At 43.2% G+C, this 25,645-nt stretch overlaps 1 protein-coding gene across 1 annotated transcript; it reads right to left on the bottom strand.

Annotated features, from left to right (window-relative positions):
* Positions 1-277: 277 nt before the first annotated feature.
* Positions 278-24,989, bottom strand: LOC5504586 (C3 and PZP-like alpha-2-macroglobulin domain-containing protein 8). The gene is made up of 40 exons (XM_048727719.1): positions 24,631-24,989; positions 22,235-22,424; positions 20,855-21,032; positions 20,589-20,641; positions 20,482-20,502; positions 20,324-20,375; positions 19,133-19,206; positions 19,005-19,044; positions 18,736-18,820; positions 18,193-18,304; positions 17,669-17,902; positions 17,408-17,575; positions 16,528-16,668; positions 15,983-16,057; positions 15,755-15,872; positions 15,090-15,265; positions 14,281-14,394; positions 13,861-14,010; positions 13,515-13,703; positions 12,602-12,707; positions 12,178-12,340; positions 11,400-11,631; positions 10,680-10,916; positions 10,402-10,453; positions 9,974-10,063; positions 9,583-9,759; positions 9,062-9,143; positions 8,492-8,648; positions 8,006-8,080; positions 7,764-7,923; positions 5,727-5,956; positions 5,484-5,639; positions 5,054-5,122; positions 4,454-4,608; positions 3,042-3,129; positions 2,836-2,910; positions 2,670-2,766; positions 2,407-2,463; positions 1,637-1,735; positions 278-1,228 (listed from the first exon to the last, which is right to left on the bottom strand). The coding sequence occupies exons 1-40, from the start codon at positions 24,684-24,686 to the stop codon at positions 936-938; spliced, it is 5,076 nt and encodes a 1,691-aa protein (XP_048583676.1). The 5' UTR covers positions 24,687-24,989; the 3' UTR covers positions 278-935.
* Between the last annotated feature and the right edge of the window lie 656 nt (positions 24,990-25,645).

Here is a 25,645-nt window from a genome sequence, read left to right on the forward strand (position 1 = left end):
ATATATATATATATATATATTAAAAAAATAAGCCTGGTAATGTCCCAAAAAGATGACCGGCCCAGCCCCAACTGAAAATTAGATGTTCTTACCAAAAAAAGTGTATCAAGTGTTCATTTTATCCGAGTTCGAGTTAGCGGGGCTCCACTGTTGGGTAGGTGCGAGAAATTTTAAAACAACCAAGACATTGTTTCAAGGGAAGTCGAAATTTGAGGTTTTTACATAAAACTGATTAACAAAATGATAAGCGGTGTCTACAATCAATGGTAATAACAAAGCATGTGATCTTTTTTTATTACAAATAATATTAATCTAGTTACTGTATAAATCATAGTACACAGTGGCACGTTGGACATGTTATTCTGTTATAAGCGGTGCATTGATTCGCCGTAACTGTCTTGTTTTTTACATGAGTTGTATGGAGGCTGCCTGAAGCGCCTTACCATGCCTTCAACTCGATCACGTCTGAATCTGCGCTCTCGTAATTCAGCATCTAGCTGCGATGAGAGTGATGAGCTACTCGAATTTGATTTCTTTGTTTTATTTTCATTTTATTTTATCTGACGGCTTTCGCGCGCGCGTAGCATTATAGACGCTGTGGGCATGCAAAATAGTTTATTGAGCTGGCTATCGTAACGTCCCTTCTCACCTCCCACTACAAATAAATCCAAATCTTATTCTTCTTTTAGGTTTGGTAACGCAGTGTTTCTAATAAATCAACTATTTTTCTCTTTATCCAAAATTATAATGCTTTTGAAAAGGGCGTCTCAATTTCGTTTCCTAAATCGCTTTTATCTACTAAAGTAGAAAACGCGATGTTGAATTGAAAAATGAAATCTGACGCAAAAAATTAAAGCGCAGTTAAAAAAAAAAACGACGGGACGTAAAAGCAAAGACGTATTTTATAAAGATAGTATATTTAAGGCCAGTTTTTCTCATGGATCGCATGCCTTTAGAATCTTTCTACTTATAGCTTTACGCGGGATGACAATAGCCAAGTTCCCGAGCTGGAGCTTTTGCAAACTCTCTTTGCTCCTCTTTTCCGGTAGGAAAACCATTGCTTTGGATCGCGGGCTCAAGGCTGCGCATGCGCACCCGTCATGCAGCACCATGTCTATGGTCACGTGTTTCTTCTTTTCGGGTTTCTTGTCGTCGTTGATGGCAGTGACTTCGTCATAGTACTCGAGCATGCGCACTGAGCCATCTTTCATCATTCGGATGCCGATTGCTGAGAAAAGAAAAGATAAGCATTAACTTTGAAGGCTTACTAAAGATTGGGTCCAGAAATGCATCGATAATAATTTTAGAAGTTTTTTTAAGACAGAGGCAAGTAAAAAAGGTACATCAAATGATTGAAAATTTTAACAAATTTGATGCATTAGCTACATATCGAAGACACAAGTTTAAAAGTTGTGATTAGCCTAATCCTCGCAATAAGGAGATTGCATAGCATTTGGAAGTCCACTTTAATAATTTTCTTGCTTATTTCGCCGTTATACGGTGTCTGGGCTTTACACAAACTTGCAGACAACCTTGTGTTTATTTCGTGGCAGACATTTTGAAAAGGCCCCAGAAGCCCTCGTTAGCCACCGCCACAGGCATTGGATCATTGCAACACAGGGTACCCATCACCTACCCGTCTCGGTCTTGCATAGGAGTGGTATGATGTCTTTGTCTACAGCATTTAGACACACAGGGCACCCAGGGCCAGACGGATTGGTAGGCTTGGGCGACTCTGAAATGTTCAACGGAGAGATCAGCGACAGTGTTTCGGTACCCCGCGTACATGTCAGCCCTTTTTGTTTTACTGGAAAATTCTGCCATACACTAATGGAGAAACCAAGAACCCAATGCTGTAATTTAACATACGACTCCAATTTACTAAGGTTTTTAAGCTCTACGCCCAATTAATACCATTAATAAAGCTGACTAAACAAAAATTTGAAACAGCGCTAATGATAAAACGCCTTATTTAACATGATGATGGTGGTGGTGGATTGAGCCAAAAGGCGACTTGCAATAAAAATAATTTGATGACCTATGGAATAGCAAACTCGCGCCATAAAATAAACACAGAAATGGCTGGTCACGCCAGGGGGTGATGAAGAATAAAATATTTTCATGAAAACAAGTCTTTTCTGATAAAGAATCTCTCTGGTTGAATCCTCAGCTCTGAGAAAGTTACATTTTGTCGTTGTTATTTTGCCGCCAAAAGCCGGGGCGCGCGCGAATTTGTCACCCAAAAAGTCACATGAATTTTTAGTGCACGTCGCCTATTCGTACTCATCATAGGGACCTCTCAGCTTTACGCGGGTCCGTGGAAATGATTGTGACAATCGTTTAAAAGTTGTAAGGGGATTTTTCCCCTCTTATTATACAATACAAAAAAAAAACTGGCAAAAAAACCTTTTGGCTTCTGGCAGATGTCTTCACTGATGTTATATGTTATCGTCCCAGCAAGATCTAAAAGAGCGTGGGGTGTATTAGTATAAACATAGAATTCAAAATATGAAATATTTCTAAAAGAGCAACAAGTCACAAGCCGAGCAGGTCTTATCCTTCAGGCCATGCTGCAGACATCACAGAACCATTGACATCCACCCAAGATAAGTGGATTACAATCGATGGTGTTTTTATCTTATAGCTCGTGGTCACATGGAGTGTCTCACCTGTATCGTAGTAGTCATACACCTTGACGGAGGCTGGCTTGGTGTTTTTCACCACATTCGTTTGCTCGATACCGAACCTTACGCAAACATGCTTAATCTAAACAAAAAACAAAATGTCACGCTACTATGACATGCAGTGTACCCCAACAGGACAAGCGACACCTACTTCGTCAAAGTAGAGGACGACTTTTTTTCCGTCGACTTCATACTTCATGAACCCGATGTCATGACGATTAGTCAGCTGAAACACACAATGTCGCGTGATCAGAGGTAGTGACGTCATCAGTGATGGTCACGCAATCAGTGGTGGTCACGCCATTGGTAGTCACGCATGAATTTATAGTCACGCGTGTATGACTGAATAAAACTCACCCTCTCTAGAGACTCCTCGTCCACTTTGAAGCCGGACACAAGTTTGGTCTCAATGACGGCCATGTTAGAAGCGTCCTCTCTTTTCCACCTGGAAACAGTATTCATATTAATTAAGGGTTGTCGTTTTATTATATATGTCTACAGGTTGCTTTGGTGTAAAGGAACCTAAGGCAAGCGCGCGGGAGACCTGTGGTTATCTAAAACGTTAGGGCAAGAGAGCATAAGATAAGAGAGGGACACTTTGGTATTACCCGCGCGCCATGTCGATTCCGAATCTGGCTATTTTTAGTAACCACCACCCCACCACTGCGCGTGAGGATTTGCTCCTTTTATATTGTCATACACCCCCGCGGGTTGCGGGTTGTTGTTTTGCCAACTCGATAGGAATGAAAAGAGATCAAGTAAAATAATTCGGAAGAAGAAAACAAGTCTAACTTAAGTTACCAAGATTGGCAAATATACTCACAGAAAGCTAAATCCCTCAATAGTTTGACCGACGAGCTATAAAATTCAAATCCCGACACCAGCTTGTATAATAAAAACATAATCATATAACATATAATAATCACAACATCAAAGAAATACAGGAATATCTCCCTCTTTATTTTCTAACTTTTACAAAAGCTCAGATATTTCAGCTTGCTGGCTTTGATCATCACAAAAATGCATCCCTTGTTACAAGGATAGTTTTATGAAATGTATTTTTCTTGGATTCCTTCTCAATTCACCGGTATATTCACAAAAATCAATATTATACATAATGTCTAACTAACAGATTTCGTTTGACCATTAGGAAGATAATGAATGTTGAGAAACCTCGAAGAAGCAGCAAGTTAGAGCAAAAAGATGATTGAAGCACGAGGTTTTCCGCTCTTGATTTTGAATGAAGTCTCGTTTTGGAGATCTTGCAATCCTCGAAGTACTACATCCCCTTAATAAAGCGCAACTGCCCGTATCCTTGATGCTAGAATGAAATTTTCGATGGTATTTGTGCAAATAGGGTGTTTTTTTTTTCCGTTTCATTTCACAAAATAGCGGCAAACAACAAGATGTAAATGCCAAAGCGCTGGGGTAGGGTGAGTAAAAACGCTCACGCGCAGTGGTGGGGTGGTGGTTACTAAAAATAGCCGGATTCGGAATAGGCATGGCGCGCGGGTAATACCAAAGTGTTCCTCTCTTATCTTATGCTCTCTTGGTTAGGGTACCGTTAGGTCTCACTCCTTTCTCTTCTCTCCTGTCCCCTCCCACCTCTACCACCTCGTTATCGCGCTTCGTTACTGCAGGTTTCGACGCCCTGGATACCCGAGTATGGCACTGTAACGTGAAATAGCTTGTTGTGTGGAGCAGTCGGTAGTAAGTCTGAGGCGAAGAGGAATCACGATACAATACAAGTAGTACCCAGTCTTACTCACTTAGCGCAGATGTTCAGCTCCAGAGGGTAACATAACTCTTCCCCAGTCTCCGTGGCCGAGGTAGTGAAGGTCTGACCAGTACGTTGGTGTACGCTGACCTTAAGGTCAAACGCAGGCTCCTCTTTGACTTCAAAGACATTGTATGAGACATCAGTCTAAGAAATAATGTCATAATTATTGTAAGACATTGTATGAGACATCAGTCTAAGGAATGAAGTCCGACACCATGTAAGACATTGTATGAGACATCAGACTGAGAAGTAAAGTCAGACACAGTGTAAGACATTGTAAGAGACATCCGTCTGGGAAATAAAGTCAGACTCAGTGTAAGACATTGTATGAGACACCAGTCTCAGAAATGAGGTCAGACTCAGTGTAAGATATTGTAAGAGACATCAGTCTAAGAAATAAAGTCAGACACAATGTAAGATATTGTATGAGACATTAGTCTGAGAAGTAAAGTCAGACTCAGTGTAAGACATTTTGAGACATCAGTCTGAGAAGTAAAGTCGGACTCAGTGCAAGACATTTTGAGACATCAGTCTGAGAAGTAAAGTCAGACTCAGTGAAGGAAATTGCGATCAAGATCACGTGACTTGCCTGTACGAGTGCGCATCCCTCTCCAAATGCATCGATAGGGATGGTGGTGGGTAGAATGCGCGGGGGGACCTGTGGATAGCATAAGAAGAGAGAAATGGGTTACAATGTTTAAAGACCGACTTGAGTAATGAATCATCATTACTATTATCATCATTGTTACATGGATTCACCACCAATGGCTGTACCATCAGTCTATTATCGCCATCGCCATCGCCATCGCCATCGCCATCGCCATCGCCATCGCCATCGCCATCGCCACCACCATCATCACCATCATCATCAATATTATCACCATCACCACCATAATCATCATCATCATTATTATTCATGTTGTCATTATCACTCGCTATAGTACCACCCTGTCATCATCATAATCATCAACACTATCATCATTATCATTTCTATTATTATCATTACCATATGGACTCACCACAACTCGCTGTAGCACGAGCCTGTTGTTGTCGCTTATGCGGAATTGATGCGAGAACTGACCACCAGAGAAACCCACGTCAATTCTCATCCGGGTACTCTCACCGAACACGTGGCCTGCGTACCGGGACAGCGCTTGCAACGCAACACAGGTATCCTGAGAGAAAAAAAGAAAGCTTAGTAAAAATTGCAGTCAACTCGTTTGCATAGGAATATTTCGCTTGGCTGATTTTAGCCGGGTTACCTGTGTCGAGGAAAAACCACCCAGTGCGTTTCTCTGTTGCGTCAGCCAGCGAACAACAGGGAGCACATCGGCCAAAGCGTTGCTATCGCTACCGTCGCCAATAAGAGCCATCAGAGCATATGACGTCATCTCAATCTTGGTGGACGCTGCTCTATAGTAGGGCGGGATCCAGAATCCTTGCTCCGACTTGGGCCTTTCTGGCTGGTTGTCTTCCCAGTGCATCATGCCGCCTGAAAGAAAATTCTCTGTATTTATCTTCTCGTATGAACTTCTTTACAAAAGTGTCAGTCAGTACTAGCCCCCACCGCAGGCATCTCTTGAAAAGAGAAAAGAAAATACCGAAAAAAGCGAAAACGCGAACCGGGCTCCCTATGTAGAAAGCAAAACTTTATGGGGAGAGGGGGGGGGGGGGGCTCCCTTCACTTCCCAGATGGCCGAAAGACAGGTAGCCCAAACCGCTAAGAGCGCTTTGTTGCCAATAGTTACCTGCGGAGGAGGCTATGTCAGTACTGTAGAGTACACCGCGTTTAGGCGATATTAGCTGTGTTGGTGAGGAATAACAAGCATCATCTAACATGGTCCCAAGGAGGGTGGGAAGGGCAGGGTAACCCAAGACGAAGGGGGGAGGCAAGCATCTTGTGACCCTCATCCGTATGTAGCTGGTCCATGTTACTTCTCAAGTGGGGAGGGGGGGGCAGGGAAACCCAAGAAGAAGGGGGGAGGCAAGCATGTTGTGACCATCATCCGTATGTAGCTGGTCCATGTTACTTCTCAAATGGGGGGGGGCAGGGAAACCCAAGAAGAAGGGGGAGGCAAGCATGTTGTGACCATCATCCGTATGTAGCTGGTCAATGTCACTTCTCAAATGGGGGGGGGGGCAGGGAAACCCAAGAAGAAGGGGGGAGGCAAGCATGTTGTGACCATCATCCGTATGTAGCTGGTCCATGTCACTTCTCAAATGGGGAGGGGGGGCAGGGAAACCCAAGAAGAAGGGGGAGGCAAGCATGTTGTGACCATCATCCGTATGTAGCTGGTCCATGTTACTTTTCAAATGGGGGGGGGGGGGGGGCAGGGAAACCCAAGAAGAAGGGGGGAGGCAAACATGTTGTGACCATCATCCGTACGTAGCTGGTCCATGTCACTTCTCAAATGGGGAGGGGGGGGGGGGCAGGGAAACCCAAGAAGAAGGGGGGAGGCAAGCATGTTGTGACCATCATCCGTATGTAGCTGGTCCATGTTACTTCTCAAATGGGGGGGGGGGCAGGGAAACCCAAGAAGAAGGGGGGAGGCAAGCATGTTGTGACCATCATCCGTATGTAGCTGGTCCATGTCACTTCTCAAATGGGGAGGGGGGGGGCAGGGAAACCCAAGAAGAAGGGGGAGGCAAGCATGTTGTGACCATCATCCCTATGTAGCTGGTCCATGTTACTTCTCAAATGGGTGGGGGGGGCAGGGAAACCCAAGAAGAAGGGGGGAGGCAAACATGTTGTGACCATCATCCCTATGTAGCTGGTCCATGTTACTTCTCAAATGGGGGGGGGCAGGGAAACCCAAGAAGAAGGGGGGAGGCAAGCATGTTGTGACCATCATCGGTATGTAGCTGGTCCATGTCACTTCTCAAATGGGGAGGGGGGGGGCAGGGAAACCCAAGAAGAAGGGGGAGGCAAGCATGTTGTGACCATCATCCCTATGTAGCTGGTCCATGTCACTTCTCAAATAGAAACACAATGGAACCTCCATACAGAGGAGATCTTTGGGAACAAAAAATGTGTTCATTTTATTAGAGGTACCAGCTCAATGGAAGTTTTATCTTAAGAGTTAAATGAGTGTCCTCTTAAGAGAGGTTTGCTAAATGTTGGGTAAATTGCACCAGTTACGTTTAGAGAAACAAACAAAAAAAGGTTTACGCTTATGAATATCAGAAGGGGTTAACTACCAGTTTTTAGTGAACCATGTCTTACGAACACGATTATTTGGGTATTTTGATTGATTTAGAAGGAGTTAAAAATCCAAATCCAAATCCAAACGTGGGCGTACCTTCGAATATAGCTTTAGCCTTGAGTCTGGCGATGTACACGTCTCGGTCAGCGTGACCAGCAATTGTGTGAGCGAATGCGAGGATTGCGTTACTATACGAGTCTGTAACGCTATTCTTTTTTGAAGAGATGCACTTTATTGCTTTGGTGATTACAGGATCCTGCAATGGAAAATAGACAATGACATGAAAAAGTTAGCAAACCTTATTTCATAATTTTAACATTTATCAATATTTGACTCACCGAAGGTGCCACGCCCGCCTCGAGAAGGGAGACGACAACGAACGCCGTCAGAGTGACAGGTGTGCTGACTCCGCCCTAAAGTGGTGGAGAACGCGTCAATAATCAAATAAGAAAATGTTTGGCCTACAATGCTTGGCAGTGGTGCACTGTTTAAACGAATCTTATGATGAATTGTCTGTATTTGCAGTATCTCCACGGGACGTTTATTGTCGGATTTGGCTACATATAAAGTCTGACTTATGGATTAATGACATACCAGAGAGCGATCTAGCTTATGCTTTATAGTTTTGTTTACGATAGCATGTCTATTGAGAACCGAAAGTGGAATTTTGGCCGTTGTGGGAGGGTGCGTTAGCACCCCCTGCACTCCCCCCCCCTAGGTACGGGTCTGTAACCAAGTCTCCTTACTTATAAGGAGGTCGTTAGAGCGATGACTTTTTTTTAACCTTGAGCGCCTTGCTGAAGACGTGAGACTCGACACATTACCTTGAGCGCGTTATTGAAGAGTTTGCCGTGAGGTTGAAAGCACCCTGTCTCTTGCTGTTTTTTCATAATCCATTCCTTTGTACCATTCGTCTCGTTGTCGTCGATAAAGATGAATTGACGTGCCTGCGCAAACGAGCGCAGAACGAACGCTGTGAGCCTGCGTTCACAAACACAACAACATAAGACAAACCAAAAACGTATTCTCAACAACAATTTTGTTTACACTATTGATGACAACAATAAGGATCTACGGCATGATGCTATAAGTTCTTTCTCAAGGACTTTGGCAGAAGTTGGCATGGCAGTTCTTATGACCGAAAGCTGATAATGTGTACTTATCATTTCCAAGATCATAGAAAAGCTTCAGCGATACCAGAACCATGAATTAATTATCTAATCGATAATCACGCGATTTTAACATATTTTTAGAAGAGATATAAATATTTCTTTCGGTCGTAGAACTGCCATTCGCTATCTGAACTGACAACGTTTTCTGAACTAAGTGTATACATTATGTGAGGCAGACACACTACTTGGGTCCAGCAATGACATCACACGGTCGACACTCACCACAGGCTTCCCTCTTTGTCGCGGTCGCCAAATGCGCTGTACGAGCCATCCTTGCGCTTGTAAGTCAGCTGCCTCTGATAACCTGTTGACACAAAATACATGTGTGACAAGCTAGCGTGACAAGCTTGCGTGACAAGGTTACGTGACAGGAAGCACCTTGATTCTTTATGCGACATTTCTTTTCTGACCCGAAGAAGCCGACTGCGTTTTACCAATAACAAACGGTTGTGCGTATGGTCTGGATTGTTTGACTAGATCACGTAACATTCACAAAATGTTCAGCGGGCTCTAGTGACGGGATTGTTTGACAAGGTGTCGTGACAAAATTGTACGAGCTCTGGTTGCGTGACATTTCTTGAGTAGCACTTGTTTTATATGGCTAGATTGCGTGAAAAGATTATGTGATTCGTTGCGTGATACAACACATATTACCAGTTCTAGAGAGGCCAACGACTTGCCCTAGCACCATGGCTTAAGTGACCGGATTGCGTGACAAGATTGCGTGACGCAGCACACATTACCTGTTCTGAGGTAGCCGACTGCTTTTGTACTGACATCGTCCGTCATCTGTCGTGTGCTGTTCAGATACTGCATGACGAAGATGTTTGGCGCAAACTTCACCATGTTCTGCTCTCCACATCCTGTGGGAAGGCGGAGCAGCCCGTCTAATCCGGACAAACTGGGTCCCATGAGGTCACCTTAAAGGAATAACGATACATTGTCTCCTATGTTAGACAACAAAAGCAACTCTCTAACATAGCCTCTCTGACATCAACTTGAGCTAAGCGTGAGTTCAAGACGGCTGCGAAGAAGACCAGTCTTAACTTGAAATATAACAAACATATAAAGAATATAAACCGACATATTTGGACCCATAATATCGCCTGTGGCGTGTACGGACACGCTATTTACCAATGGCAGACACTGTGGCGTGTACGGACCCATCCACTATGTTGGTCGGCAGAGAAACTTCAATCTTGTCATTAAACATCCCAGCCGTATCTGTAAATAAACATTCAAGCCATGAATATAAACAAACATTCCAAACATGTACAAACATTCGGCCGTATCTGTAAATACATATTCTAGTCGTATCTATTATAAAATTTCAAGCCGTATCTAAAAAATCATTCCAGCTGTATGTGATGTATGGATAAATATGCACATATTACTGACGATGGCGGCTTGTCAGGGATTCGCAGTCAATTTTGCTTTATTTGTATTTCTATATTTGTACTTGTAGCTTTTGTTGTTGTTGCTAATGTTGTTGTTATTTTTGCTGTTGTTGTGATTGTTTCTGTTGTCGCCGCCGTCGTTGTTGTTGTTGTGGTTTTATTTACCTCTGGGACAAATGAAACTGCTGTATGTGTACTCTTTTCTTACTCCCTCCGGCTGAAAGATAGAAAAGTTGTCATACCTACTGAAAAGGGTACAGATTGGAGAGGGGACTGATGAGTTTGAGTTTAATCGCAAAACCTGTTACATCCATTGAACGTTGAGAGAACATTTCAAGTGTAGTCACAGAGCAAAGGGAAGGAAAAAGCAAGGGGGTGCCGAGGTTGGGCTAGATATTTGTTAAAAATTAATGAAATTGAAGGTAGATTTCCATATTTCATACCTCCACCAATAGCTTCCTTTCCACGATATCCACGACCCCAATAGAAGACTCTTCACCAGCCTCTGCGCACAAGCTGGGGAGCGCGTCAGATGCGCGCACTCTCAGAGGCATGGGGCCGAGCTTCTTGGGAGTGAGAGTGAACTGGACCGACTTAGCCTCGTTTCCACACACACAGACGGATCTGTTGTCGGCCGAGTGCAGCTCAAAGAAATCGGACTTCGCCAGATTGATGCGGATCTATGAAAGTGACAGAAGGAAGTAAATAAGTTATTAATCGAGGGGGGGGGAGGTGATAACGATGACAAAAAGATGAATGCTGATTATATTAATGGTGATGATGATGATGATGATGATGTTGGCGTTGATAATGGTGTTGATGGTGGAGATGATGAGTATTTCCTTCAGCAGTTTTACAAAAAAGTGAAATTTAACGTGTGATTACAGATTAGGTAATTAATCCTAAAGTCAAATCATATTCATTACAAATTCCAAAACTCAATCTCATGGTTTTTTTTCCCAACATGAAGTCGTTGTATCCCTGAAAGGACACCTAAACAGCGCGCGCTGCTTGTGAACACGAGTGTAGCGCGCGCTGATACTTTGCCCCTTTTAATCAACTTTTAAAGACCATCTGATCGGAGCCCTGTGAGACTGAGGAAGGGTGGAACTCTCATCAACTCAAGTCTCGGTTCGTTCGAGCTTTTAACTAAACCCGCTCACCGTCAAACACTGCGACAAGTAGTTAAACACGGACACGATGACGCTGACCCGCTCCCCCCGGATCACGGAGTACGGCAACGTGAAAGAGACGAAGAAAGGCTTGAATACTGTGAGTGAGGAGGAGGGGGCCACGCCTATCCCGTGGGTGGATGACATTGCGAAGGCGCTCGCGTACCAGCTGGTGATGGTATCGGGGACTTGGGCGGTAATGACCTTTTCACCCGTGACGTTACTTGAGGAACAATTGAAACAATATGAATATGAGCGTAATATCCTTGTCACTCGTGACTTCTTTAGGGAAACAACTAAAATGCATATTTGCAGGAGAGCATAAACAAAAGATTGAAGAAAGATTAAGAAACCATTAAAATGAATATGGGGTAACGCAATATGTTACTGTCGCGGCCGCAAACAAGGACGTCACGTTGAGAAGGCATGATTTCCCGCACGCTGTTCGCCCTGATCCCAAAGAAAACTTAGTTAAGAACACAGTGATGTTTTGGTCTTTAGGAGAAGCATGCTTCAACATGGTGTCTTCGTCAATCCCTTATGTAAAACACATGACAATGCAAGCTAAATCTGTTTCGAATAAGGTTGCACTTGAGAATGTATGTGTCGTAGCCCGCAGTGGTACATGGGTAACGTGTAAATTGCTGAATTCTGCTCTCTGATACCCATGAAGCACTACGGGCTAGGGCACATATTTCTCACCGAATGCGACCTTACTGACGAAAAAGGTGTATAGAATTTAAAAAAAGCGATGAATTTATCAACGTACTTGACATTCTCCTCTGTCCATAGCCAGGTCTCGGGGAAATTCTTGCGCACGCGCTCTGGGGCCTTCTTGACATTGGCCTTGGCCTTGACCTTGTTAACCCCCGTCTGATCTGGGCGGCGTTCCTGCACCATCGGCACAGCAATCGGTCCATTTTCAGGTATAGCTTCAAAATACAGTTGCATGACATTTATTGATATAATAAATCATATCGCGTTAAAAGAAACAATATTCAATAACTTCATTCCAATGCCTACCAAAAAGCCTACAGTTTTGTTTTGCGCCCTGTGGTTGTGATTAGACGGCATGTATTTTTTAATGGTCCATCACTCTTCCAATCATGTCCCACTTGTGTCCCACTTGGTCCCAGGTTCTTCACTGCTTACCTCCCATTGGTCCCATATTTTGTCCCAGGCCTCACTCTTACCTCCACCGAGTCCCCCACTCGGTCCCATGCGCGTGATGTAAGGGTAATGGCGCGGACACGGCCTCGTCTCCACGTCGAGGTCAGAAAAGTAAATCAAACCAGCTTCCTGTGAAAGAAATCAAAAACATTTTTGAAAATGTATTTAGATAATTGGTTTTTGATAATCCGTCTCTGGGCGCCTCGAGAACGTAAAAATATGACATATATATTATGTTGCAAAATCAAATCCTGGAATCCAGTAGTGAAAAGTGTTGGTAATACGGCGCCGAGATGGTAACGCCTCACCCCCTGAACCATCCAAAGCCACCCCACCTCTGCACTGTAGAAGGCCTTAAACACATCCAGGGTGCTTCATAGCCATCACTCCCCTCATGCTTACGTAGACATCTTATTTGGGCGCATCTAGGGTTCTGCCATAACCGCCGAACCCCTCGAAATAACACACACTTACGTGTGGCATTAGAGGCATGCCGGGTTCTGCTATATCAACAACATCCCATCCCTCCCCCACACAAATACTTACGTAGAAGGCCTTGGACTGCCATAGCCAGTCCACCCCTCTAACTAACACATACGTACGTAGAAAACCTTAAAGGCATGCCGGGTTTTGCTATATCAACAACATCCCATCTCTCCCCCACACAAATACTTACGTAGAAGGCCTTGGACTGCCATAGCCAGTCCACCCCTCTAACTAACACATACGTACGTAGAAAGCCTTAAAGGCATGCCGGGTTTTGCTATATCAACAACATCCCATCTCTCCCCCACACAAATACTTACGTAGATGGCCTTGGACTGCCATAGCCAGTCCACCCATCTAACTAACACATACGTACGTAGAAAGCCTTAAAGGCATGTCGGGTTCTGCTATATCAACCACATCCCATCTCTTCCCCACACAAATACTTACGTAAAAGGCCTTTGACGCATCCACGGTGCTGCCGTAGCCGCCCCACCGGATATCTCGCTTGTTTCGCTCGATAGGCCCCCTTCTGCCGATGGGCAATGGTACGCCGCTAAACCACGGGTTGTCGCACTTCATTTTGCGCCCGTACTGCCACGTGGTCCCCACGTCATTTGACTTCAGGACCTGGATGATCTGAAAAAAAAAGGGTAAACGAACAAGTTTACAAACTGGATCATGTTAAGGCACTAGAATCACACGGCTACTCTTTGAGGCTCTGAATCTCTGTTAGGTAATCTAGCCATCGAAATAAATTGAAAAATAACCTTTACCTCCCCTCTAAGTATTATACCTTGTCTTCTGTGAGCTCATTGGCTTCTCTTAACAGATACACGCTCTTGTCCACCGCTGCCAAGGCGACTCGTGAACCGGGGGCTCCGGTCAGCGTGATGGTTACGGGCTCACCGGGTTTCCTCGTGGAATCATTGAACCTGACGGAAACCTGTAGAGAGATGATAGGTTAATTTATATTTATTTTTATTTTCCACGAGGGGAGGGGGGAGGAAGCTAAATCCCGTCTTTCAAGCGACTTTCGTTTCTTTAGATCCTATCTTCCCGGCTGTTGTCCAGCCCAAATCCTGTTTCTATCAACTATAAGATAAGAGGAAGTTGCATCATGTTGCCAAATGCTGCGTGAAGTTTGGAGAAGTTGTACACCATATATCACTGCTTTGTGCTATTAGATGTTGGGAGATGTTGAATATACGCCTACCTGATTCTCGAGTTTGTTGTCGACATCGATCGTAACGCTATCTGCAACTGTCTCCAGATCGTCGCGCACGTAAAATACGAGCACACGGCAAGACGGCATCATGGATTGCGTGATCTGCGTCAGTACAAATAACGGCAGTTATAATAGAGCTGCGTGAGAACAAATTATCATGAGGTGTGAGGCATCATGGCCTTGCATAACAGTCTTGAATAATTAGCCTTGCAACACTTAAAAAAATATGTCACTAGTTTTCCGTGACCCGCGGTTTTTACTTAAAGCAGAGTTTTCACCAGTGTACTTCCGATCAAACGTAACAATCTCCGATGATTTTTAACGGAAAACGCGAAAAATATTTCAAAATTGTGAAAGCAGTGTGTCTATTGGAAGTACCTTTGAGGATTTGATTGACAATTCAGAGCGTATGGCCTGTTAATTAGCGCAAATTATAATATATTCTTTTGTCTCTCGTCGGTTGAGGCTTCCGTCGGACCTTCGGAAGTAAACTGGTGACAATGCGGCTTAATATGGAAATCTCTACCAAAAGAAGGACGGGAGGCAGCCAGTAAGAATCAATGTAAATCTTGCTCCGATGATTACTGCAAGTTTCAAAATTCTGCGAACTTTCGCCTACGATTTCTAACAGCTAAATCGCCTTATCAGCACAAGGTTCATTAATTGAAACCTCTTATAAATTCCTTTTCTGTCTATGCCCCTCAAAGGTTTCTATCACAGGGATCAAACTTTGAACTTTTTTATCTCTTGCTCTTTGGCTGCGCCCCCCAAAGGTTTATACCGAAGGGAAGTTATACCTGAAACTTTATGAGTCCGTTAGCTACAAAGAGCTTTCCCGGAGGTGCGCGTTTGTGTCCCCTGGGTGGCGGAGGGGGCTTGGGGCGACGAATTTTCCCAATTCCTGCCTCTACTACGGAGGCGGCGGTGGTCTGGGGTTCGCTTGTGGTGTGCTCACGAGTGCTGGGTGGGCTACCTTTTGTAAAGGAATGAATTCAAGTCAAAGGCAATCACCTTGGTAAGAAATTACAAAAGTGACAGTAACTAGTGGTGATTTTGATGATGATGATGGTGGTGTGGCGATGGTGATCGTGGTGGTGACGGTGGTGGTGATGGTGATGGTAATGGTAATGATGATGGTGGTAATGATGGTGATGGTGATGGTAATGGTGATGATGATGGTGGTAATGATGGTGATGGTGATGATGATGGTAATGGTGATGATGATGGTGGTAATGATGGTGATGGTGATGGTAATGGTGATGATGATGGTGGTAATGATGATGACGGTGATGGTAATGGTGATGATGATGGTGGCAATGATGGTGATGGTGATGGTGATGGTAATGGTGATGATGATGGTGGTAATGATGGTGATGGTGATGGTGATGATGATGGTGATGGTTAAGGTAATGGTGACGGTGATGGTGACTGTGATGATAAAATGATGATGATGCCTACATACTTGTAGTGTAATTGTCTGCAGCAGTTGGCGCCTGCGTCGTGATATCCACGACACTTGGATCAAGTTTAAAACTAATTTTCTTCATCCCTGAGTGAACAAGCTTGCCACCGCACATCACCTGGTGTAGACAAAACAGAGCTTTTTAGATATCGCATAATAATTATGTTGCTGGCATAAAGTGTTTCTGTTTCAAAGACTCTTGATGTCGTGATATTGATGTCAAGTTACCTTGTAGTTGAAGTCGGCAGTGTGTTCTGGCTCTTGTAACGTGTATTGGAAGCTGATGCGGGCTTTTCCTCCAACCTACAAGTAACAGACATTCCCAAATGCTGTGTCAGAAATATATATAGATTTATTTTTTTAAATGATAACCTAATCACATCGTATACCTGAATAAATGTAATTTTAGTTTGATATTTCATAGCTGCAACATTTAGTATTTAAAGCTAATGCGTTTTTCTCATAAGGTATCCTATAACAATACCAAGAATTCCTCGATGTCAGAATAATTGTCAGCTATTGTACTAACAGGCGCGTATCCAGGATTTGCTTGAGGGTGGAGGGGGGCTGTGCCGGTCTTTCAATAAGGCCAACCTCCTGAATAAAAGTTCCAATAATTCTTCGATGTTGGGACATTGAATTCTGCTACGAGCCAATAAGGCTTAATTCACAAAACTCTAATAGCTTTTTTACACGAGACTTGGTATAACTTTAAATAATCAAGTGACCTTACCCGTGTCTTAATATAACTTATCATAACCACGTGACCTTACCCGTAGCGGGGCTTGCTGCTTCTTGATATCCAGGAAACTCCAGCTTTTGCTGAACCAGGGAGTACAGTAGATACCAGCGGTAGAATACCAATTCCTGATTCCATAAGAGTCGCCAAATATCTTCCCAGATCCGTGTCGGGCCTGAACAAGAATCGACGGTTATGACCAGTATACTTGACTTGCACTTGCGCTCACAATCACGCACTCACGCATATAAAACTCAGACATATTGGAACCACTGACGCGAACGACACGCACGCAACACGCGTGGCTACGATGCTTGGAATCATGCGCATTCGTATGAATAAACACCCGCGCGACACGGGGCTACGATTTTTGGAATTACTGGAATTCATACGCATTGACGCGCAACAAGAAACGCTATAATCCTGGGAAATACTCTCATTTGCATGCATTCACACGTTTTCAACTTAAATCGCGCTCAATCGCACACACAAACTTAAAATAGCACGCATCGCCACGCACGCAATATAAGCCCACACGCACACGCGCGTAACACACACACTGACTTATTAACGCGCCTCTCATGCAAAATCCAAATATACACGCACGCAATACAAGCACACACGTACACGCGCGTAACACGCATCAGGGCTCACACACACTATACACGCATCAGGGCTAACACACAATAATCCGCAAATAGCGGAGTTCACCTTTTGCTCTATACAAATATACACGCATCAGGGCTCACACACCCACAAATATCTTGCTCTAAAATCTGGACTCAGGAAATTTAGTATCAAATATCCAACACAATGGAAATCAAAGCGCCCTTCCCCTCCCATACTTAGAACATTCTGCACGGTCTTGCTGAGCCTTTGTATTCACTTTTCGGGCAAGCTAAGCCCGCACTTACATTTATTGAGACGTAAGTGACCAGAGGGTCGATATCGCGGATAACAAACTTGACTAGGCCGTTGGCGGACGTAAATGTCTTGCTGAACATTTGCCCTTTGTTGGTGCTGGCGGTGATAGTGATGGTCTCGCCATTCAGGGGTGTACCGTCAGGTGCATTGACACTCAGCTACAAAAACAGGGTAGATCAAATAAGGGTAAGATACAAGAGGGGAGGGGAGGGGAGGGGAGGGGAGGGGAGGGGAGGGGAGTGTGAACTTACTTGCCCAAAGAATGGGAGCCCAGGCTTGAAGTTCCTTGGAGTGCCAGAGTAGAAGTCCATCCGCACTCTGTAAGGCACCACGTCTGTTCTCGTAGTAGTAGCGTTGCGTGACACGTTAGTCGCACCCTCTGTCACGACAGCGTCCATCTGTACGCTAGTTCCGTAGTATGTGTACTTAAGGTCATCAAGCCCGAGTTCTTTGTTATTAAGAGTGATGTCAGTACATCCCTTGATCTAAAGATAAAGCACAGAAACAAAAGCTTACCTCCACCTCGATGGTCTACCTGTGATTATCGGGCTTCCTGTGCTTACCTCCCTCTCTACCTAGATGCTATACTTGTGTTTATTGGGCTCCCTGTGCTTACCTCCTTCACTACATAGATGGTCAACCTGTGTTTATTGGACTCCCTGTGCTTACATCCCTCGCTACAAAGATGGTCTACCTGTGTTTATTGGACTCCCTGGGCTTACCTCCCTCTCTACATAGAAGGTATACCTGTGTTTATTGGGCTCCCTGTGCTTACCTCCTTCTCTATTTGGATGGTCTTTCCCTCTCGTTCTCGCTGCCACCACCATTGTTTACGCAGCTTGATAATGACCTTGACTTTCCCGTTGACCTGTTGACCATAGGTGTACCTTGCGGAAAAAAAAATTGCTCAGATACAAATACACTCAGAATTAGACTTTCGCAACGCCTATCTCGGGGGCCTTAGAACTAGCCTAGGAAGGAGAATTGGGAGTGGGGTTCAGGCCCGTACCCAGGGGGGTGCAGGGGTTGCGAGCGCACCCCCCCCCCCCCCCCCCAAATCGGCCGAAGGTCCACTTTCGGTTCCCAATGGACGTGCTATTTGTAGACAAAACTATAAAGCATAAGCTAGATCACTCTGGTACGTAGCCAAATCCGACAATAAATCTCTCGACACATTCCTGTTATGACTGCAGCACTTTTCACCAAATACCTGTGGAGTATTTTTTTTTACCTGTGGAGTATTTTTTTTTTAAATAAAACCTAACGGTTTTTTTTTAATTTTTGCTTATGGGGGCAATTGTAGCGGGACTTTACATACTTGGCACAGATGGTTCCTGTGATTTCCTTGCTGTCGATTGCGACGTACGGTGGAGGCGAAATGGTCACCTCGAACTTAGGAAGCACTAGGAGAAAATAAGTGTTAAGAAGCTCAGGTTACGAAGATTCTAGGGGTAGGGGTACGACAAGCAGAGGGTGAAGGGTAGAGGAGGGGATGCACCTATTTTAAGGATTACAAGGTCTGCTGCAACCTTTCAAGCGTGCCTTATAAAAACATTTCTAGCTTGGCAAGATGATGTGTATATTTACCATATTTTGCCACTTCAATCTGCTGTACGACTTTCACGCCCTAAAAACAAAGTTGACATAATGAGGCATTTTGGATGAACGAGACATCGCTCATATGATAATATAATAATTATATAATAAAAGACTACCTTTGCTTCAGCCGTTATTTTCCATATCCCAAGTAATGGCTGACTAGACAACGGCAACTCCAAGCTAGCAATACCTGTGGCACATTATCAGGGTTAGCGTGTGGTTTTTCAGTTCGTGGTTGCACATGTTATTGCTGCACATGTTGGTCAGTGTGTGGTTGCACATTGCGATCAGCAGGCGCGTCATATGAATCATATGGAAAAAGCAGAGTATTTGAAGTTTCCCACTTTTTTCACCCGCCAAGGGAGGGTGCGCGCGCACCCTGCGCACCCCCCCCCCCCCCCCCCCCTGTGTACGCGCCTGGATCAGTGTATCATTGAACATGGTGTTCAGTGTGTGATTGCAAATGGTGGTCAGTGTATGATTGCACATGGTAGTCAGTGTATAATTGCAGATGGTGTTCAGTGTGTGATTGCGAATGGTGGTCAGTGTATGATTGCACATGGTAGTCAGTATATAATTGCAGATGGTGGTCAGTGTATGGTTGAACATGGTGTTCAGTGTATGATTGCACATGGTGTTCAGTGTTTGATTGCACATGGTGTTCAGTGTTTGATTGCACATGGTGGTCAGTGTATGATTGCAGATGGTGGTCAGTGTATGATTGCACATGGTGGTCAGTGTAATGATTGCACATGGTGGTCAGTGTAATGATTGCACATGATGTTCAGTGTAATGATTGCACATGGTGTTCAGTGTGTGATTGCACATGGTGGTCAGTGTGTGATTGCACAGGGTGTTCAGGGTGTGATTGCACAGGGTGGTTAATGTGTGATTGCACATAGTGGCCATTGTATGGTTGCACATGGTGGTCAGTGTGTGGTTGCACATGGTGTTCAGTATATGGTTGCACATGGTAGTCAGTGTATGATTGCACATGGTGGTCAGTGTGTGATTGCACATGGTGGTCAGTGTGTGATCGCACATGGTGGTCAGTGTGTAATTGTACATGGTGGTCAGTGTATCATTGCACATGGTGGTCAGTGTATGATTGCAGATGGTGGTCAGTGTATGATTGCACATGGTGGTCAGTGTGTAATTGTACATGGTGGTCAGTGTGTAATTGTACATGGTGGTCAGTGTATCATTGCACATGATAGTCAGTGTATGACTGCACATGGTGTTCTATGTTTGCCAAAGCAAATCCATATGATAATTGCAATTGTGTATCACCAAATGCTTAGGCTCACCATCGGTAAAAGGTAGATTGTTCCATTCCATCATCCGAACACCACTAGGACTCTACAAGATAACAACCCGCTCTGTATTTTATTTTGTTTTACAAAGAAAACAGTTAAAAATTGTCTCATGGAGAAGTCAAGTTAGAAAATCACGAAGTGAAACATACCTCTACTGATACTTTTTTAATCTGAGGAAAGAGAAAAAAAACTTATGTTTATTAAGCCAGGAACAGGTTTTTAATTTTTTTTTTAAAGTCGAGTAAGGTCGCTTTACCTCCCCATTAAGCGGCTTAAGGTCTGGTCTTGTTCCAATAACTCTTATGCGGACTGAAAATAAAAACTTTGTTTAATGTCATTATAATCACATGCCTAATGTGTTTTTTACGCGTATTTGTCCATTGGTATCCATGAAGTATTGCTGTGGGCTACGACACGGATTTTTGAGGTACAATCTTATTTGGTATGTAGGAAGAAAAGAAGGAAAACGGGACCGGTGGTGATGAGGCGGGAAGTAGGGAGTGGTCTGGGGGGCATGCTAACCTGTCTGGCCCGGTTTGTAGATAGGCTTGTCCGTTTGGATAAACAGTGAGTTGCTCTGACGCTCAATCGTAACTTTCTCGCTCTCCTCGAAAACTTCATCTTCGCCCACGGCGTTGCCGGACACGGTGAGCTTGGCGTTACCGAACTCCTCCTTGTTTGGTCTGAAGCCCTCGGGAACCTTTAGAGACATACGGGAAAGATTTCCAGTAAGAACTTGGCTACACACGAGACAGCGATTAATTTGTATTGGGGGTGTACTAGTCACTCATCTCCCACTTCGAAACACGTATTCATGAAAATGTTTTCCTTTATAGCAGGAAAGCAGAGCTAGCCTAAAAATGGGAAAGGGGCACTAGGTGAAACTCGAGATATCTCTAAGGTCATGCAAAAGAGCTTTGATCTAAAGAGCCTAAATTTGGTCTGAGAGACGCATTATCTGATAGGAGGAGGGGGGGGGGGCTTGCTTCTCCGGAGAAATGTTGATATTTTCAAACTTCTAAAAATGTTAAAAATCGTATTGAAATGCATATTGATTCGTTTACTTTATGCATATTAGTTTGTTTACTCTATGCATAATGATTTGATTACTTTATGCATATTGATTTGTTTACTTTATGCATATTGATTTGTTTACTCTATGCATAATGATTTGATTACTTTATGCATATTGATTTGTTTACTTTATGCATATTAGTTTGTTTACTCTATGCATAATGATTTGATTACTTTATGCATATTGATTTGTTTACTTTATGCATATTGATTTGTTTACTCTATGCATAATGATTTGATTACTTTATGCATATTGATTTGTTTACTTTATGCATATTAGTTTGTTTACTCTATGCATAATGATTTGATTACTCTAATACAAATTGATTTCTTTACTCTATAGATATTCATTTGTTTAATCTATAGATATTATAAGACTGCTATGTTTTCTCTATACATATTGATGTGTTTACTCTATAAATATTGATTTGTTTACTCTATTACATACATATATTGCATAAATAATGATTTCTAAATACTCAATGCATATGGTTTCGTTTACAGTATGCATATTAATCTATTTACTCTATGCATATTAATTTCCTTACTTTATACATATTAAAATGTTGACTAAAAACGAATTCTTTACTCTATGATATTGTTTCGTTTAATCTATGCATATCAATCAGTTTGCTCTAAACATATTGATTTGTTTACTATTAACACAAAGCCGTAGCAGGCCTCGAATTATTGAACAGATACAGAAACAATGGGGGGCACAGCCACGCCCCTACTGGTCATTTCCTTAAAATTTTTAAAAAATATCGGAGGGGGATGGGGGGGGGGCACGTGCCCCCCTCCCTACGCACACAAAGTGGCATGTCTTACCTTCAATTCTAGCTCTCCTGGAGCATCAGCAGTAAATTGTTTGTTGGTGGAAGCGATCACTTCCTCTCCCTTGTCAGTTGTTTGTAGCACGGCCGTGATGTTCCATGGTGTCGTCACGTTGTACAAGCTCACGCTCAACTTTGTTGCGTGACCAGAGCGTAACACGCGGGAGCACGTGATGAGATATGCACTGCAGGAGAAAGAGCACATGTAAGACATGCCGGAGCACGTGATACCATATCCACTGTGGGGGGGGGGGGGGGGGGGGGGAGGGGGAAACACGCGGGAGCACGTGACAGGATACTTGAGAGGGGGGGCGCAAGTAAAACATGCGGGAGCAAGTGATAATATATGCACAGGGGGGGGGGGGGGAGCGCGTGTGAGACATGCAGGAGCATGTGATATAAGATATCCACTGAAGGGGGAAGGGATGGAGAAACACGCGGGAGCATGTGACAGGATATCCATTGTAGGAGAAAAAGCACGTTTGAAACATGCAGGAGCATGTGATAAAATATCCACTGGAGGGGGGGGGGGGGGGTGGCCTAGTGAAACCCGCGGGAGCACGTGATAAGTTCTATCCACTGGGGGGAGAGAAGCACAAGTGAAACCCGCTGGAGCACGTGGCAAGATATCCACTGGAAGGGAAATGCACACAAAGAAAGCATGCGGGATAAAAAAAAAAACCTCTGGAAAAATAGGTTTGGAAAAAGCACGGAAAATAATATGGAAAATATAAAATCAAATAATATGAAAGAGGTTTTCTATATAATAGCCTCGCTGGGTTACAAAAAATGTGATTTAAGTATGTTATATGGATAGGTGAAGACGCGTACACAAGATTATATGATGAGACATGAATTCGGGAAAACATCACGTATCCGAAAACGCGGGACATGACACATGCGCAAGCGATCGTCCGAATAGCACTTTCCGCTGAAACGCGAACATAGCATTTCCCGTTACTACAACGTTTGAATTTCACGTCTCATTAGAAAAAGAAAATGGGAGACTAAGAGCAGCAATCAAACTACACTCATTTTGATAAAAAAGGAAAACGTCTAATTTTCTGTTCAGGCTGGGCATAGGCTTAGAGGTTATAGGGCTGGGGGAAGGCTGAAAATATTCTTAACAATGTTCTTAAATTTTAGTGTATATAAAAATATAATACCCTATTAAGCAATAAAAGAGATTACATTGTTATTATTAAGAACACAACTTGATTATTGGTCACACTAACAGAATATTTTGCTAGTGCTCTCATATTCTCGACATGTTCTTAGAATTTGGTGAAATTTAAGGCTGGACGTTCTTATAAAAAAGGGTTCTTATAAAGAATCGTATAGTCGCATTTACTTTTGCTTGAGTTTCCAACTATAAAAAAAGAGAATAATCCGATAAAAGTCACGCAACATTTAGCGTTATATCTATTGGCCGCAGAAGGCACTTAATTTGATTTGGTATACCTGTGGATAGGGCATCGCCATTCGCCAACACACAATAAAAGATACAGAACCATCAGTAAACAAATGCCTAGGAAAAAATATTGCCGAGGATCAAGAGTTTTTTTGTAAAAAAAAAAAAAAAAAAGAAAAGAAAAGAAAAAAAGAACAAATAATTGCCCTGCTCTCATTAACTGGGTCAATCTCCATGAAATAACATTTCGCAATACAAATGTAATGTGTTTCCGTTGTGTGGAAGAGTGCCTTCCGAGATGTTAACACTTCCTTTTGCTCTGCAAGTACCTCTCCTACACTCCTAGCCCTAGACATCAACAACAATCACGCATTTTTTTACTTATGCTTGAAAATTAAGACACCGAGGATTAGCCGAGGGATTGCTATATAATTTTTACAATTTTTTCAAAATAAGTCTAGTGTGAAGCAAATTTTACTGCTGTTGGATTACCTTTTATTATATATATTCTTTTTATACGACTCAGGACCAAACGCATTGGCATAGAAGTTTGCGAATTGTTCGATCGAAAATTGCTTGTGTGCTTTTGTAGCAATAAAGATCTCTTTAGATTTTCTTTTATCTTTAATGCAGGCCAGACATTATGTTATGCTTATAACATAGAAGAGAAATGATTAAAATCTTTACTGCTTTGTGACATTAAATGACAGAATATCGACATAACAAGACAAACATTCATGTCATTTTGCGTATAATATCCGAGAAATCCTCAAATGTTGTTTGCTTGTTTAAAAGCAACTTTATTGTCTTGTCGAGACTTTGCGAATGCCTATAGACAATCAACTATCTTTAGCAGCTATGCTAAGCTAATAAAGGGAAAAGTTCTTGTAGAGGAATTCCCCCTCTGTTTTGCAAAACAAACATACATATTTGATACAACGCGCTGCTAATGTTTTGCAAAGCGCATTGGTGCGACTTACCTTTCTGCATAAACGCAAAATCCAAGCACAAATAGCGCGAAGAAAAGGCGCCTCATTTTGGTAGTCGCGAGTCTAGCAGTTCTTCGCTCGTCTCGCTTTTTATACACCCAGTCAAATCCAAAACTGTTGCGCAAAGCAGGAAACCGTGCCTACGTTCGTCTGCCTCCCACACGTAGGAATAATACGATGTATCAAATGTAACTAGACACCGACGATAACAGATGGCACAAGAACGGGTCAACAGAACAGTCCGACTTTTTACCAAGTCAACACAATTGATTATTCTACCTTTATCCACCCTTTTTAGTAAACAAGCCTATTCAAAGAGCGATATAGGATCTATTTGTTGATAGAGGATGCTGAGAGAGAGAGAGAGATGTTTTACAGTCAGGCTCGTTTCCTGTGTTTTTTATGATTTCCCGTTCCGTTCTGTAGGCGTGACTCATACGTTGTTATAGGCGTGACGTGTCTTAAAATATGTAATGGATAAGCAGGTAGCTCGAGATTCCTGTGTTTAATGTTCGCGAGAAAATTGGGTACGAGAAAAAATTGAGTATTACATCTTATCAAGTTACTCCCCCACCCTCTTGGCACTCGCCAAAGGAAGCCCAAATATTAGAAATCTCGACCCAACAAAATGAAATGCCTGCAGGGGAGGTAAAAGTAGAACCCATGTCCCATCTATCAAATTCCTCTATTTGTAGATGCAGTCCTTCTCTGACAGGAGTAAGAGGGGGAGGGGGGATTAGGGGGTCCTGGCATTTATTTATGTTGGGTCAGTATGCAGCTCTTACAAGCTGCAAATTTGATTGGGCAAATGAACAATATCCGCACCTTGACACAAAGAACAAAAAGGATAGAGACAAAAGAACTCCTTTGTAGAACACAGGACATAGCAGCTGCGTACTTACTCTTTATGTTTGGTACTTTATTTCTTATCCTATTTAAAACAAAGTACATGACCTACCCCTCAGTAAGAAAAAGGCAGGCCCGTTCAGAGAGTTGGCAGGGGAAT

The sequence above is a fragment of the Nematostella vectensis genome, chromosome 5 (assembly GCF_932526225.1).
Source record: "Nematostella vectensis chromosome 5, jaNemVect1.1, whole genome shotgun sequence".
In the NCBI taxonomy this organism is placed as follows: Eukaryota; Metazoa; Cnidaria; class Anthozoa; order Actiniaria; family Edwardsiidae; genus Nematostella; species Nematostella vectensis.

Bases quoted from the DNA above. Each gene is read 5' to 3' on its own strand.
- LOC5504586 (XM_048727719.1), bottom strand. From the start codon at position 24,686: ATGAGGCGCCTTTTCTTCGCGCTATTTGTGCTTGGATTTTGCGTTTAT. The intron at 20,376-20,481 runs GTATGTTTCACT...GTTATCTTGTAG, and splicing joins TTAAAAAAGTATCAGTAGAG to AGTCCTAGTGGTGTTCGGAT. The intron at 11,632-12,177 runs GTACGTTGATAA...TTGTTCCTCAAG, and splicing joins TGGACAGAGGAGAATGTCAA to TAACGTCACGGGTGAAAAGG.